This window comes from Silurus aristotelis (assembly GCF_946808225.1).
Source record: "Silurus aristotelis genome assembly, chromosome: 7".
Classification (NCBI taxonomy): Eukaryota; Metazoa; Chordata; class Actinopteri; order Siluriformes; family Siluridae; genus Silurus; species Silurus aristotelis.
In genome coordinates this window covers 14,885,075-14,899,454 of record NC_139580.1, presented here as the reverse complement: position 1 = coordinate 14,899,454, position 14,380 = coordinate 14,885,075, and the positions used below count along the sequence as shown (strand labels likewise).

The following is a 14,380-nucleotide window of genomic DNA, read 5'->3' as shown; positions in this document are numbered from 1 at the left end:
AATGTTGTATTTCCTTTACTTTTTTTTTGCATAGCATCTGTACCATGTCTTCAAGTCTGTGGATGTACTGGAAGCTTCACGTACCAAGTCAAATTCAATGTGTGTGGGTCAAGTTGCCATTAAGATTTCTTTCAGACTCTGATTGTAGACCACTATAAGCTAATTAGTTTTAGATGAAGGAAGCGTTCAGGTCAAGCCTAGTCAATAAACATTACATTTGCAGTTATATTTGGCACTTTAAATAGAGCTGCAGTTATCATAACACAGAAGAATAAGAAAGAGGAAGAACAGTTACTGTCTTCAAAATGGTGTTCAGCTAGATGGTCAATTGATTTGTATTCTTTAAACAGATTATGTGTATATGCAAAAAAAAAAAGGGTACAGCAGCTCTCTAGGCTTGTGTTTTTGAAAAACCTGGTCTGTAGTAAACAGATTTCCTTAAATGATTTAAATAAGAATGACATTTCCAATGAGACTTAAAATTCATAAAATCACTGGAAAGTCACAATTACTGAGAGAAAGACCAAAATCACACTATAACAATTTTAACTTGCATAAGAAAGCAGTTACCAAGGATGGAAAAAACAGCTACAATAATGCCACTTTACAAGCAAACCTAATCCTAAAATATTGCTGAATCTGATATTGCCAAAACTAAAACAATAGCACTGGCTCGTGGCTAGGCCTATTTCATTTAGCAAACGTATAAGCCATGAGTGGACAGTAATGTTTTAAGGTCTTCTTTGGTATCCTTCGGTACTGTTTTCTTAACCAGAGTGCAGATGGTTTCTGCTATTTAAACACTGTGACCCTGTTCTGTTACTGTTCAAATTTCTTAGACTAAATGTCCGTGAGAGAGTTGGTATGATCTCCAGCAGTGCCAAAAAAGCCATCTGGTACCAAACAGTGCCCAGAAATATACACCAACGCAAAAATAAAACATCCCCACCAAGATCTGGGTCAGAACAGCAAACGTTTTTTTTTGTGAATGGAACACGATAGTGCAGTGTCTGAACACAGCTGATTCACCTCTGACTCACTGCAAAGTCAGCCATCAAAGAAAAGTGTGTGGAGTGTAGATCTTATGTTATCCAACACACTGACACAGCAAGGCTAAGAACTACATGTCTGCCCTTTGTGTCAACAGAGCATCCAAATACGGTAACAGCAGACAATCTTAAGGGCAGAATCAAGAAAGCATTTTTAACACATCGCACTCCAATCTCCAAAAATACCAAAAAGCTCCAATTTTTTTTACCTGCACACTGCCACTATTGCTGTTCTGTTCATTTAACAATCACAGACTATCTCACGTGTTCCAGCAACTCCACCCCAGCCCCAGGAACACATGTGGGGTGTCTAGACAAGACTGTGATGTGGGGTAGGTAATGGAAGGGTGCGTGTGTGTTTGTGTAGAACACAGTTTAGTCTGAGACATTGTGGGTTTTTGCAGTACGCTGATTCATTACAAGGGAGTCTAACAGCACTGTAGCCGGCGCATCACTCCACTATGACAAAAGTGTTAGTAAAAGCACAAAAACGAAACACACACATATATGCACATTCTAAAAACTCAATAAATTAATACTAACACATTCATTCTCAGTTACGATTCCTAAGGGATGTTTAGATGGACTGTGAAACCATTAACGCTTGCACTTTCACCTATCTCCAGTTATCAGACATTACTCAAGAGGGGCCAGCACCTTAACCACAGCTCTGCATGCTATGTTCAGGGGAAACATACAGCTAAACTCTTCAGCAGAGGGCATAAATCCTTACATTTAATGCTGAGGCCACCGCTACTGAGGTGACGATAGCCATCTAAGAGTTACAATGTTCTAGAAATGGAGTAGGATTTAGGAGAAAGGTGTGTTGGCACATACTTCCATGTGTTGAACAAATGGTCATATGAACAAGGTGAATACATTTTAAACTGCACAGCTATCTCCACTCTTGCCTGACATTGTAGGCCTGAAAGATTTATCAAAGAAATCTTTTAAGAAGAAGAAATAAATATAGTGTTTTAAAGTACTTGGAATGTTTGTTTATTAGGATTGATGTTTCAGTACAGTGTTAAAAATACTAGTACAGTAAACTACATTGGTATAATTAGTGTATTAGGCTATAATTAGCATGCTTGGATTTGAGTTTTATTTTTGTCAAGTAATAATATCCATAACTGCTGTACGCTTTCTGCAGTTTTCTTACAGATTTTGTTTACAATTATAGGAAGCTTTTTTTGTTTTAGCCTGAACGGTGCTGCTATATAATGTGCCAAGTGTCTGCTATTCAACCTGCTGCTTGCTGATTCATACAATTAATACAGCTAATAGACGATTCATAAAATGTTATATACCCTGCTGCTTGCTGATTTATAAGTTCTCTTGTTCGACATCTCTAGTAATTCCACCCGACTGTTTCCCTATTGCACTATAAAATAAACATTTTTGCTCTTGTATTTCAGGGCTCTACATTATCCTGGCTGCAACTGGCATGTCCTTCTTTAATATCTAACACAGTTGTCTAGTTATTATAGTCCAGCATCTCCATACCTGCGGAAAATGGCTAAAGACCTTTCCATCTTCAGGCAATATCTTGCCAAGCCCTACATTATCATACATTGTTTATACCCATATAATAATGGCCACTCTGGCACATTTAATACCACCTCACAAAAGTTACTCTGTCAAATGACTAAATAAAACTATAAGGATTTATTAGCATTAGCATTAGCATTAAAAGCCAGGTAGGATATGGGTTCAAATTCCAGAGAGTTTCTGAATCACTGAGCAAAGCCCTTAACCCTAAACTGTTACCTGCATAGTTAGATTTTATCCTATACCTCAAATGTAAATAAGGGTATAGATGTCTCTCATATACATACATTAACTTACAAACTAGGTAAAGTTTAATAAAAAAAAAAAAAAAAAAAACATTTCCAGAACCTTGGCTGTAAATTTGTCTCTTAACTGTAACAGAAGCCTCAAAAACAGGTTTAAGGAATTTTCAGATGTCTGAAATGTGTAGCGCTGCGAGCAGACACGCATGTCTGTGTTCACTTTATAAAAGAGGATCAAAAGTATCTGCCTGACAGGTGTAAAATCATGGGGTTATGCTCTGTGTGAAGGGGTATCCTCTCTTCACCTGCCAACAAACCCTCCAATCAAATCATGTATTTTGATCCTATCTCACTTTCTGGACACAGTAGTAATCAGAGAGGGAAACAAAACCCCCACTGTAACACATAAAAGCATCGTATAATCACTGTTCTTAGCCATTCCTTACTTAATGAATCTGTATATGCCTTTTGAAACTCAGTTGTGCTGCAGGCAAGGCTTTGTGAATGAACTTTAAAGTGGAGACAGGACGAGTGCAATAGACTTTCTCCTCACTGTCACAGTGCAGGATCATTAGAGTGATATACTGAAGTGTGCAATGAAGGCCCTGACACCACCCACTCTGTCTATCACACACAGCTAATAGCCCCTCTCTGTTCCCTATTAAACACACACACACACACACACACACACACACACACACACACACACACACACACACACACACGCACGCACGCACATACACACACGCATGCACATACACACACTTTTTATCATTTAGTTTTAAAGCTTGGCTAGTTTCACTCCTGCACACAAACAGACACCCACTCCCACACTGTCTAACACACACTGTGACTTCTCACAATCCTCATCTCATGTTTCTCATAGACACAAGTCTATACTCACACACACACAACATCCACCACACTCGACTGACAGGATTTCATCATCTCCTATCCACCCCCCACAACCCCCCCCCCCCCCCCCCACCCGACCCCCCCCCCCCCACACACACACACACACACACATACACACATATACACACATACACACACATTACACACAGACACACAAAGTCTATTAAACTGGCAGCTCCACTGTTCACTGGTGTCATCATATCACACACCACTTATTCCTCCTCTATACTTATTAAAAACACACATACACACTGCTCAATAATTCTTCTTAGGGCTGTTGGGGGGCTTACAAGCACTCACAGAGGAGCTAACTGACTGGGTGAGCCGGTAAATATGTCAGGTAGTGCTGAGGTTGGGATGACAGCCAAACATAACTTGATCTAAACCAGAACTAGTATAATAAGCACTTATATGACTCATCTTGAAAAAATTATAAAGAAAATGAGAAGTGGTGATGAATTCTGGGAAAGAGAGGTGAACATTTTCGGAAAAATGGAGAAAAAAAAAAGGAAAGAAATAAGAGGAATACGAAATTGCATTTACTGCACTGAAATAATGCCACATCGCCATTTAAGCACATGGTAAAAAGACAGAAACTAATTTATTGCTACTACATTTGCTTTGCATGTTCTAATAATTCTCGCCACTATTTTTTTTTTACTTTCTAATTTGGTTTATGTAACACTACCCCTAGTGTTATGTGTAAATATACTGCTAGATGCATATGTAAACAATAAAGGTGAGGTATTGTCAGGAATCCCCCCTGCCACGCCCACTTCGGAGGCTGTCTTTCCCGGGGATTCCCTGACGCACCGCGCTCCTGTTCTCGTGCATGCCCCGCCCGCATGCAGCTGCTCGCAATCGGGCTTCACGAGGAGCAGCTGAGACTCATCTCCGTTTCCCCTTACGCCACCCATATAAACCCCACGCTGACCATCACGAACTGTCGGTTATTGAATGTACGTGTGTGTTGTTTCGTTTTGGTCTGTGCAGTTTTGGTGTGCTCGCTGCTCCGCGTATGCTTCCCACGCTACGCAGCATCTACTTCCTGATTCCTCGTGACAGAATAACCGACCCCTGAAAAGGAATAAAGAACTGGAGAAAAGAGGAAAGGACATGATCGGATTAACGCCGTGTTCCCGGCGCGAATCGCACCTCGGTCAGCGGGTTCGCTCGGCCGCGATTCCGAAGCCGCCAAGCCCCGCCCCCAGGAAAACCCGGAAGCTCGCGGCCGACTCTCGGTCATGTTCGGCGGCGCCACACCCCTACGATGACGTCATGGGATTCCCAAAGCGCTTCTCTGGCGCTTCTCTGGCAGAATGGGGCAATTTTTTACGGAGCGTACTTGACTTTATGGAGCTGAATGCGTTCCGCTACCCGACGGAGAGAGCCAGGGTCACTTCAGTCTTCTCTCTCCTGACGGGGGAATCCCTCACTCTTGCCGTACAGCTATGGGATGTGTATGGGGTAAATTTGGCATGTGCACCCGGTTCCTACAGCTTCTCACCAGGGGACTCGGGTTGGTCATGGCTGATCTTCAGCTCCTCTCCCCCGCCTCTGAGAACAGGGTCCCATCCCAGGACCTCCCAGAAAGCTCTGCTCCGCCCCAGGACCTCCCGATAAGCTCTGCTCCGTCCCAGGACCTCCAAGAAAGCTCTGCTCCGTCCCAGGACCTCCAAGAAAGCTCTGCTCCGTCCCAGGACCTCCAAGAAAGCTCGGCTCCGCCCCAGGACCTTCAAGAAAGCTCGGCTCCGCCCCAGGACCTCCAAGAAAGCTCGGCTCCGCCCAGCTCCAGGTCCCTCCAGAAAGCTCCGCCCAGCTTCAGGTCCCTCCAGAAAGCTCCGCCCAGCTCCAGGACCCGCCAGAAAGCTCCGCCCAGCTCCAGGACCCGCCAGAAAGCTCCGCCCAGCTCCAGGTTCCTCCAGAGAGCTCCGCCCAGCTCCAGGTTCCTCCAGAAAGCTCCGCACAGCTCCAGGTCCCTCTAGACAGCTCCGCCCAGCTCCAGGTGCCTCCTGAAAGCTCCGCCCAGCTCCAGGTCCTTCCAGAGAGCTCTGCCTCTCCGCTCCAGGTTCTCCAAGAGAGCTCCGCCTCTCCGCTCCAGGTTCTCTAAGAGAGCTCTGCCTCTCCGCTCCAAGTTCTCCAAGAGAGCTCTGCCTCTCCGCTCCAGGTTCTCTAAGGATGCTCCGCCTCTCCGCTCCAGGTTCTCCAAGGGAGCTCCTTTCCGCCTCCGAGCGACTCCGTGGGCTCCTCTCCGCCTCCGAGCGACCCCGTGGGCTCCTCTCCGCCTCCGAGCGACCCAGTGGGCTCCTCTTCGCTCCTAGGCTGCCCGGCAGGCTCCGATCCTGAGGGTCCCAAAGAGCGCCCCTTCACCCAGGGGTTTCCCTGAGTGCTCACCTCGACTCCAGAACTGCGAAAGGGAAGTCGAACCGCTGCACCCTGGGCTCCACCGAAGGCGACGGCTCACCCCACAGTCCTGCAGCAGGCGAAGTGATGCCTCTCGCTCCTAAACTCCTCCCACGGCGACGTCTCGCTCCTGAGCCCCTCCCACGGCAACGTCTCGCTCCCGAGCTCCTCCCACATGGCACTCCAAGGGTCCTCTAAGGGCATCGCTGGGCCTCCTGACTCCGCCGAGTACGTCCTCCAACCTCCAGTCGGGGTTTGTCAACACCATCCAGTTCCGGTTCCCCGCCGATGAGGTCGCTCCGCCTCTGAAGACCACCGGGGGCTTTGCTCCGTCTCTCTGGCCTCCGTCCAGGGGGTGTACCAGCCGGTAAGCCTCGCTGTCTACTCACCCCCGCCTCCGGCGGTCTGTCCCTTTCAGGTCCCCGTGGGTGAGAAGGCTCCGGTCCAGACCTCCGGCGAGGACATCACCCAGCCTCAGGTCAGGACCAGGGAGGTCACGCCCTTCCCGGTCGATGTGGTGGAAGGGGCCCCGTTCCAGGCCTCCGCGGGGGCAGCTGATCCGTTCCGGGTTCCCGTGGTGGCCAGCCCGCTACCTCAGACCACCGCAGAGGACGTCTCACAGCTGCCGGCCTCCAATGAGGGCGTCGCTCCGCCTCCAGTCTCCCCCGTGGGCATCGTGCAGCTCCTGGTCCCCGTAGGTGTCGTCTCTCCATCTCCAGTCGACGCCTGGGGTTTTGCTCCGTTTCTGGCCGCAGCGCTGGATGGTACTCCGCTCCTGGTCCCCGTAGGTGACGTCTGTCTGTCTCCGGTCGACGCCAGGGGTTTTGCTACATTCCTAGCCGCAGTGTTGGGATGTGCTCCGCTCCTGGGTCCCGCGGCGTCCATGGTCCCCTTCCGGCTCTTCTTGCAGGGGGTCGCTCCGCTTCAGGTCCTTCCCGGCTCTCCCCGGCTTCGTGGCAGTCCCTACCTGGTCCATTTCGGCCCTGGATGATCAGGGGGGCCGTCCTCCGAGTGCCCCGGCCCGCTTTCCCGGGGATTCCCTGACGCACCGCGCTCCTGTTCTCGTGCGTGCCCCACCCGCATGCAGCTGCTCGCAATCGGGCTTCACGAGGAGCAGCTGAGACTCATCTCCGTTTCCCCTTACGCCACCCATATAAACCCCACGCTGACCATCACGAACTGTTGGTTATTGAATGTACGTGTGTGTTGTTTCGTTTTGGTCTGTGCAGGTTCCTGGTGGCTCGCTGCTCCGCGTATGCTTCCCACGCTACGCAGCGTCTACTTCCTGATTCCTCGTTCTCTCCACGGTGGCGTGTGCGTTTCCCGTCGCTCCTAGAACTTCTGACACTTCTCCTTCTCTGTCGCCGCGCCGCACCCTGCACCGTGGATGTTATTGTGTTTGTTTCTTTTGTATTTCGGACTGCCGTGTGCCGGTTTATCCCGCTCTGTGGGTGCTTTATGTTGGCTCTGCCTTGTTATGAAATAAAAACGCCGGCTTATATTTCTGCCTCCGCCTCCATCTACGCCGCGTGACAGGTATAGTATTTGATTTTGGCAGAAGGTATCTATAACCAGCTAGTGGTCTTTTGCTTTAGTGTTGTCCGAAGTCACAGCCTCTCACCATATACTGTGACTGGAAGCTGATAGTTGAGAAAGGAATTCACCCAATGTTAAAATACACTTTTCTTACTTGACATACTGTACCATTAAGTGAATATTAAAAACAATATTCTGAGCTTCTATAACTTTAGTACCTTTTCAATCATTCCCCCTCCCAAAGTAAGTACAAGCACTTTACTGGACATAGTCAGTATCTTATCCTACTATTTTTTCATACGTCCCAGTCAGAGCTTGATTATCACTTTAACAATGCAGCTCCACTTCTGAAATAAAGATAACGTCTGTCCACAGAACAAATATTTATAATAATTTACACATTTTAAGAGTGCTTCTCACTACACATGATGTGCAGTTAATGACCGAGAGGATGTCATATGTACAGTTACTGGAATACAGGCTGAGGCAGGCCAAGACTACTAACTGGAATCCAACCTTCAGTGCACAAATAGTCCATACACAGACCATCTATATATATATATATATATATATATATATATATATATATATATATATATATATATATATATATATATATAGAGAGAGAGAGAGAGAGAGAGAGAGTCCCCGACACTTATCTATTTTGTAGAAACACCTGCTATTAACCTGACTTTTAATTAATCAATTGGTGTTACAAATAGCTCATATGAAAAGCTAAAACCCTCCCAGATGATGTTTAATGCACTGAAATAAATTAGTTTCACTGTAAAAAGATTTATCATTTAATCAAGACAGAAAGGTCAAATTCTGGCAAGACAAAAGTTTTGTCGCCTATACATAAATTGAACAAATTTACTGCAAATACAAAAATATGTCAGCAAATTAAGTAGTGGTGCTGTCAGATCCAAATGTAATATCTTGTATGACTTCCATGAGCTTGAAGGACTGCATCCATGCGGTTCGGCAAGGATTCATACAATTTATTGATGCCATCAGGAATAGCAAAGAAAGCAGTGTTGCATGCCTCCCAGAGTTCATCAATATTTTTTGGTTTCGTCCTCCATGCTTCCTCTTTCATCCTACCCCACATATGCTCAATGATCTTCATGTCTGGTGACTGGGCTGGCCAATCCTGGAGCATCTTGATTTTCTTCGCCTTGAGGAACTTTGATGTGGAGATGGAAGTATGCGATGGAGCACCATCCTGCTGCAGAATTTGGCCTCTTTTATGGTTGGGAATATAAGAGGTATCTAAGACTTCTTGGTATTTTAGACTATTGATGTTGCCTTCCACCCTGCAGATCTTTTGCACACCCCCATACTGGATGTAACCCCAGACCATGATTTTTCCGCCACCAAACTTCACTGATTTCTGGGTGAATCTCGGATCCATGCGGGCTCCAGTAGGTCTCATGCAATATTTGCGGCGACTGTGGTGTAATTCAACAGACGATTCAGCTGAAAAATCCACCTTCTGCCACTTTTCCAGCGTCCATCCTTTTAGCAGGCTGTGGGCCTTGGCAAATGCCACACGGTTTTTCAATTGTCTTTTGTTTAGTGCTGGATTCTGGCACTGATTTGACCATGGAGGCAATTTCGAGACAAACTGTTCTGGTTGACACAGGGACTTCAGGTGACCAAGTCTCGTGGATCTCTGCTGCAGTGGAAAATGGGCTGGCCTTGGATTTTTAAGCCAACAAACGGTCCTCTCGAGCGGTTGTCTTGCGGGGTCTGCCTGACCTGGGCTTGTCCAAAACATCTCCAGTCTCTTCAAACCTTTTTTTATCCTCTGTACTTGATGCTGAGACACATTGAAGGTGTCTGCCATATCAGCAGTGGATCTGGTCTTTAGCCTCTTGATAATCAAAACTTTAGTCTCAGGGTGAATCTTAGGCATGTTTGCAGAGGTCTAGTTGCAGTTGATGTAAAGGTCTAGTGTACTGGGGTTCTTTTTATACACACCTAAAAGCTAATTGATCCATTATTAGTCACAGGGAAAGCTCATATGACAAGGCAACAACACTTATGTCTTTGCAAAAATTGACTCAATGGGCTTTACCAAGCTGTGAATATTAGAATACTTTTTGACAGTTTCGTTTTGCACTGAAACATTATTACAGAAGCTGTTGGGATTAAAATGAGCCATTTCTTTGTAAAAAATCCCAATTAGAAATATATTTCAGCGGCACTTCAGGTCAATTTGTACACAAGCTACAAGACTTTTGTCAGGGACAAAATATGTATGTATGTATATATATATATATATATATATATATATATATATATATATATATATATATATATATATATATATATATATATATATATATATATATATACTTTTGGATTATACTTGCAATAAGTAATGAGTCTTTGTGGTATACTGCAGAATATCTCATGAACTGTTAAATAGTAAATTTTTATTACTTTGAACAATGGATAGTTTCACAAACGGTTTTACAGAAATCTAGATGAAGACTGTTGCAGAGGCCAAACGTAATACTGTAGTCATGGCAAGAAGGTGGTGTTTGCAGTTAGAACATAGAGTACAGCACAAGGAAGAAACAAGTTCAATTAAAATTATACAAGCACTTCACTGGACAAATGAAATCAGTATCTTATCCAATCTTATACTATTTTTTCTTACGTCCCAGTCAGAGCGAATATCACTTTAACAATGCAGCCCCACTTCTGAAATAAAGATAAGCCTGTCCACAGAATAAATATTTATAGAACTGTACACCATCTTAAGAGTGCTTTTCACTACACATGATGTGATATCTGAAATACCATTGAACCACATCAGCAGTTAATAACCGAGAGGATGTCATATGTACAGTTACTGGAATACAGGCTGAGGCAGGCCAAGACTACTAACCGGAACCCAAAATTCAGTGCACAAATAGTAACTCCGATAAAATAATTCCTATAACATTTAAACAAATAAAAGGCCCCAGATGTAAGAAATTCTCTTTCTCTCTCTCTCTCTCTCTCTCTCTCTCTCTCTCTCTCTCTCTCTGTATATATATATATATATATATATATATATATATATATATATATATATATATATATATATATATATATATTATTTCCCCATGGGCTCACCACCTGCAGGAGGGACCGTGAGGGACGGTGCTGTGAGGATTGGGCAGCAGTCGAATGCGGGGGCCTGCTTAGACGAATTACGGATAAGTGGGAGAAAATGAATGAATGAAAGAATATATACATATTATTCTTGCAATAAGTAATGAGTCTTTGTGGCACACCCCCACCTATCTCACACACACACACGCACACACACACACACACACACACACACACACACACACACACACACACACACACACAAAGTTTCTGGTAAATACTGATAGATTGTGTCTAGCTTAGTGGTTCATCATCTTCTGCACACAATGTATAGATATCGTTTTTATACAAAACAGAGTTTATCCACATTATACAAACCTGATTCCAAAAAAGTTGGGACACTGTACAAATTGTGGATAAAAAAGGAATGCAATAATTTACAAATCTCATAAACAATAGAATATAGATAACATATAAAATGTTGAAAGTGAGACATTTTGAAATGTCAGGCCAAATATTGGCTTCTTTTGGATTTCATGAGAGCTACACATTCCAAAAAAATTGGGACAGGTAAATTTAAGAGGCCAGAAAAGTTAAATGTACATATAAGAAACAGCTGGAGGACCAATTTGCAACTTATTAGGTCAATTGGCAAGATGATTGGGTATAAAAAGAGCCTCTCGGAGTGGCAGTGTCTCTCAGAAGTCAAGATGGGCAGAGGATCACCAATTCCCCCAATGCTGCAGTGAAAAATAGTGGAGCAATATCAGAAAGGAGTTTCTCAGAAAACTATTGCTAAGAGTTTGAAGTTATCATCATCTACAGTGCACAATATCATCCAAAGATTCAGAGAATCTGAAACAATGTCTGTGCGTACATACAGGAATGCTAATGTAATGGAAATCACAACATGGGCTCAGAAATACTTCCAGAAAACATTGTAGGTGAACACAATCCTCCATGCCATTTGCTGTTGCCGGCTAAAACTCTTTAGGTAAAAAATTAAGAGATATCTTAACATGATCTAGAAGCGCAGGCATTTTCTCTGGGTCAAAGGCTCATTTAAAATGGAAGTGGAAAACTGTTCTATGGTCAGACGAATCAAAATGTGAAGTTCTTTTTTGGAAAACTGGGACGTGTGTGGTCATAAGTTGTCCGACACTTGGTTTTGTGTGTTTTTTACGTGGAATACTCAGCCTCTTGTTTCCTCTGGGTTTTGCCCGGATTTGTTTTTTGTTAATTAAGACCTTGATTATATACCTCGCTGGCGTCCTACATTTGGGTCCAACTACCCGCACCCTGAGAAAATTTACTGCCCACTTTATTTATTTATTTATAACACCTGTACCTGTTGAAAGTTCACAGGGAAATAGCCAGACGTTGTCGTTGTAGTGTTGCAGGAAAGCTATGCAACTTAAAAATCACACTTTACTTTGTAGTGAGCAGAAAAGTAACTCAAAATGGACAAGCTATAATAATTAGAGACCACATCGATTCCACTCCTGTCATACAGCAACTGGAATCTGATGCTAGAGTGAAAAAAGGTCACTGGAACTGGATAACCGAAGATGCTTAGTTAATTTCTGCTATGATATGTAAATGATAGGGTCAAAATTGTGTCATCAAAGGCATGCATCTAAGAACAATCTGCTTTGTGTCAACAGATCGAGCTGCTGGTGGTATAATGTTGTGCAGAATGCTTCCATGCCATGCATTGAGCCCTTAATACCAAACAAGCATAATTTACATGTCACAGTCTATTTAAACAATGTTGCTGACCATGTGCATCCCTTACTAGCCACAACTTACGAAACTCTTTCAGCATGATAATGCACCTTGAAACAAAATTGTTCCATGAATCGTGAGATCAGTCACCAAATCTGAATCCAGTAGAACACTTTTAGGATGTAGAAGAACAAGACTTTTGTAGGATGAATGTGCAGCTGGCAAAGCCACTATAATGGTGTGATTCAATGATGTCATCATGAACCAAAGAAATGTTTCTAACACCTTGTGGAGGCCATGTCATGAATAATTGAGGGTGTCCTGGAAGTAAAGGGAATTGAATTAACTAATATTAATAAAGTGTTGGTAATACAGTGGTAAACAAGTGCTTGTTATATCAACAGATAACAATTTCATGTGTCCTCTCTGTAGATCACATGCTTTACCAATGTAATTTAATTACACCCATTATTCCACTACACAATTTGAATAGATTTGCAAGATTTTGTATAAATTCATGTGTTTCAAATGTTCATATAGTTAGACTGCAAAGCTTTAGGAAATCCCCTAAACGTATCCAATTCTCAATGCAAAGAAATTCTAACTTGTCACATGGTAATCCAATCCGGATATTGTTACTGCAGTTGTATAAAGAAAAAGGCTAAATACATGACAAAACAAGACGCTGGAAATATCCTGACAGAAACAAGAATGGATATAATTGGGTAATATTACACCAATTTGATTAGAATCCCAAAAAACAAACCATTTAACCATTCTTTTGCCAATCCAGTTTCCATAAGAGACAGAAGTGTGTAATCAAAATACTTGCTCAGATGCTGAAAAACTGCACTGTGAATGTTTTTCCCAAATGTTATTTTTAATATACCATAGTTTGACACATGGAAGGCTGATGTATTTGCGTACGTTTGCAGCGAGGAATGGTTGCAGTGGTGTCTAACTCTTGATTAAGTGGTTATGTGGAGTTATACTCATATATGAGTGGAAGCGTGACAGGAGGTTTCTGTAACAATATATAAATGTGTGTCTTTTTTTTTGCCTGACTGGAGGCATGTGGTGTGTGTGTCTCTTGGCTTTGTGCAGTATAACTGAGCTGAAAAATGACCTTAGACAGTCGGTCTACCTGTTATCACTGCAAATATTTTTCTTCCACACACCCAATGACTTAACTTCAATAAATGACTTTAAATTAGATCACATTAAGAAAATGGCAGCTGAATCGCTCGCATAAGCGTGGGGGATTGGCTCTCAGAGAAAGGTCCAAAGTTTAAATGAAAACGTCAGGGTCGGAAAGTCAACGGTCACATGATGCCGCTGTATGGTCTGACATACGTAAATACGAAGGTATTGTACTTTACACATTCTCTAGGTAATAAGAAAATTTATTTGACCCTTCACGCTACCTGAATTAAATAAAGATGATGTAAGTCACCCCCAAGTCAGAACAGCCAAAAGACTGTCTGAATCAAGTTCAATCTGTGATCAAAGGCTCTATTTAGACCTTCATATACTATAATGTAAAGTTTCATATGCACATAAAGTAACTAAATATAAATACAAAATTAATAAAAAAAAAAACGTAAATAAAATAAAATCTTCTGTCCACATCTGTGTTAAATTCAAATACCACTATGTGCCTAAAAATAAGTGTAAATCCATGAATACCGAGTAAGGTCATTGTTTAAATCAGGTAGAGTTCCAAGAGCACCTCTGTGAGGGTGAAGAGTTTAAGTGTTATATAAAAATCTAATGCAGGGAGACAAAATTTGGAAGCTGCTAAGAAAAGCTTCCGATGAGCCAGCCTCAACAGCAGGAGTCCTGGTCATGATA

The 14,380-nt window shown here is 43.1% G+C and overlaps 3 protein-coding genes across 7 annotated transcripts in view; 2 read left to right on the top strand and 1 right to left on the bottom strand.

The window, feature by feature from the left end:
• znf469 (zinc finger protein 469) overlaps nt 1-14,380 on the bottom strand; it is a 203,880-nt gene that overhangs the window by 83,423 nt on the left and 106,077 nt on the right. The gene's annotated exons all lie outside the window — the stretch shown is intronic.
• On the top strand, nt 4,603-6,143 carry LOC310729373 (uncharacterized protein; the record flags this gene model as incomplete). Its single annotated transcript, XM_083547469.1, has 4 exons — nt 4,603-4,716; nt 4,823-5,224; nt 5,325-5,858; nt 5,958-6,143. The coding sequence occupies 4 exons, from the start codon at nt 4,603-4,605 to the stop codon at nt 6,141-6,143; spliced, it is 1,236 nt and encodes a 411-aa protein (XP_083403595.1).
• LOC310729372 (uncharacterized protein) lies at nt 6,336-7,159 on the top strand (the record flags this gene model as incomplete). Its single annotated transcript, XM_083547468.1, has 3 exons — nt 6,336-6,413; nt 6,513-6,858; nt 6,949-7,159. The coding sequence occupies 3 exons, from the start codon at nt 6,336-6,338 to the stop codon at nt 7,149-7,151; spliced, it is 627 nt and encodes a 208-aa protein (XP_083403594.1). The 3' UTR covers nt 7,152-7,159.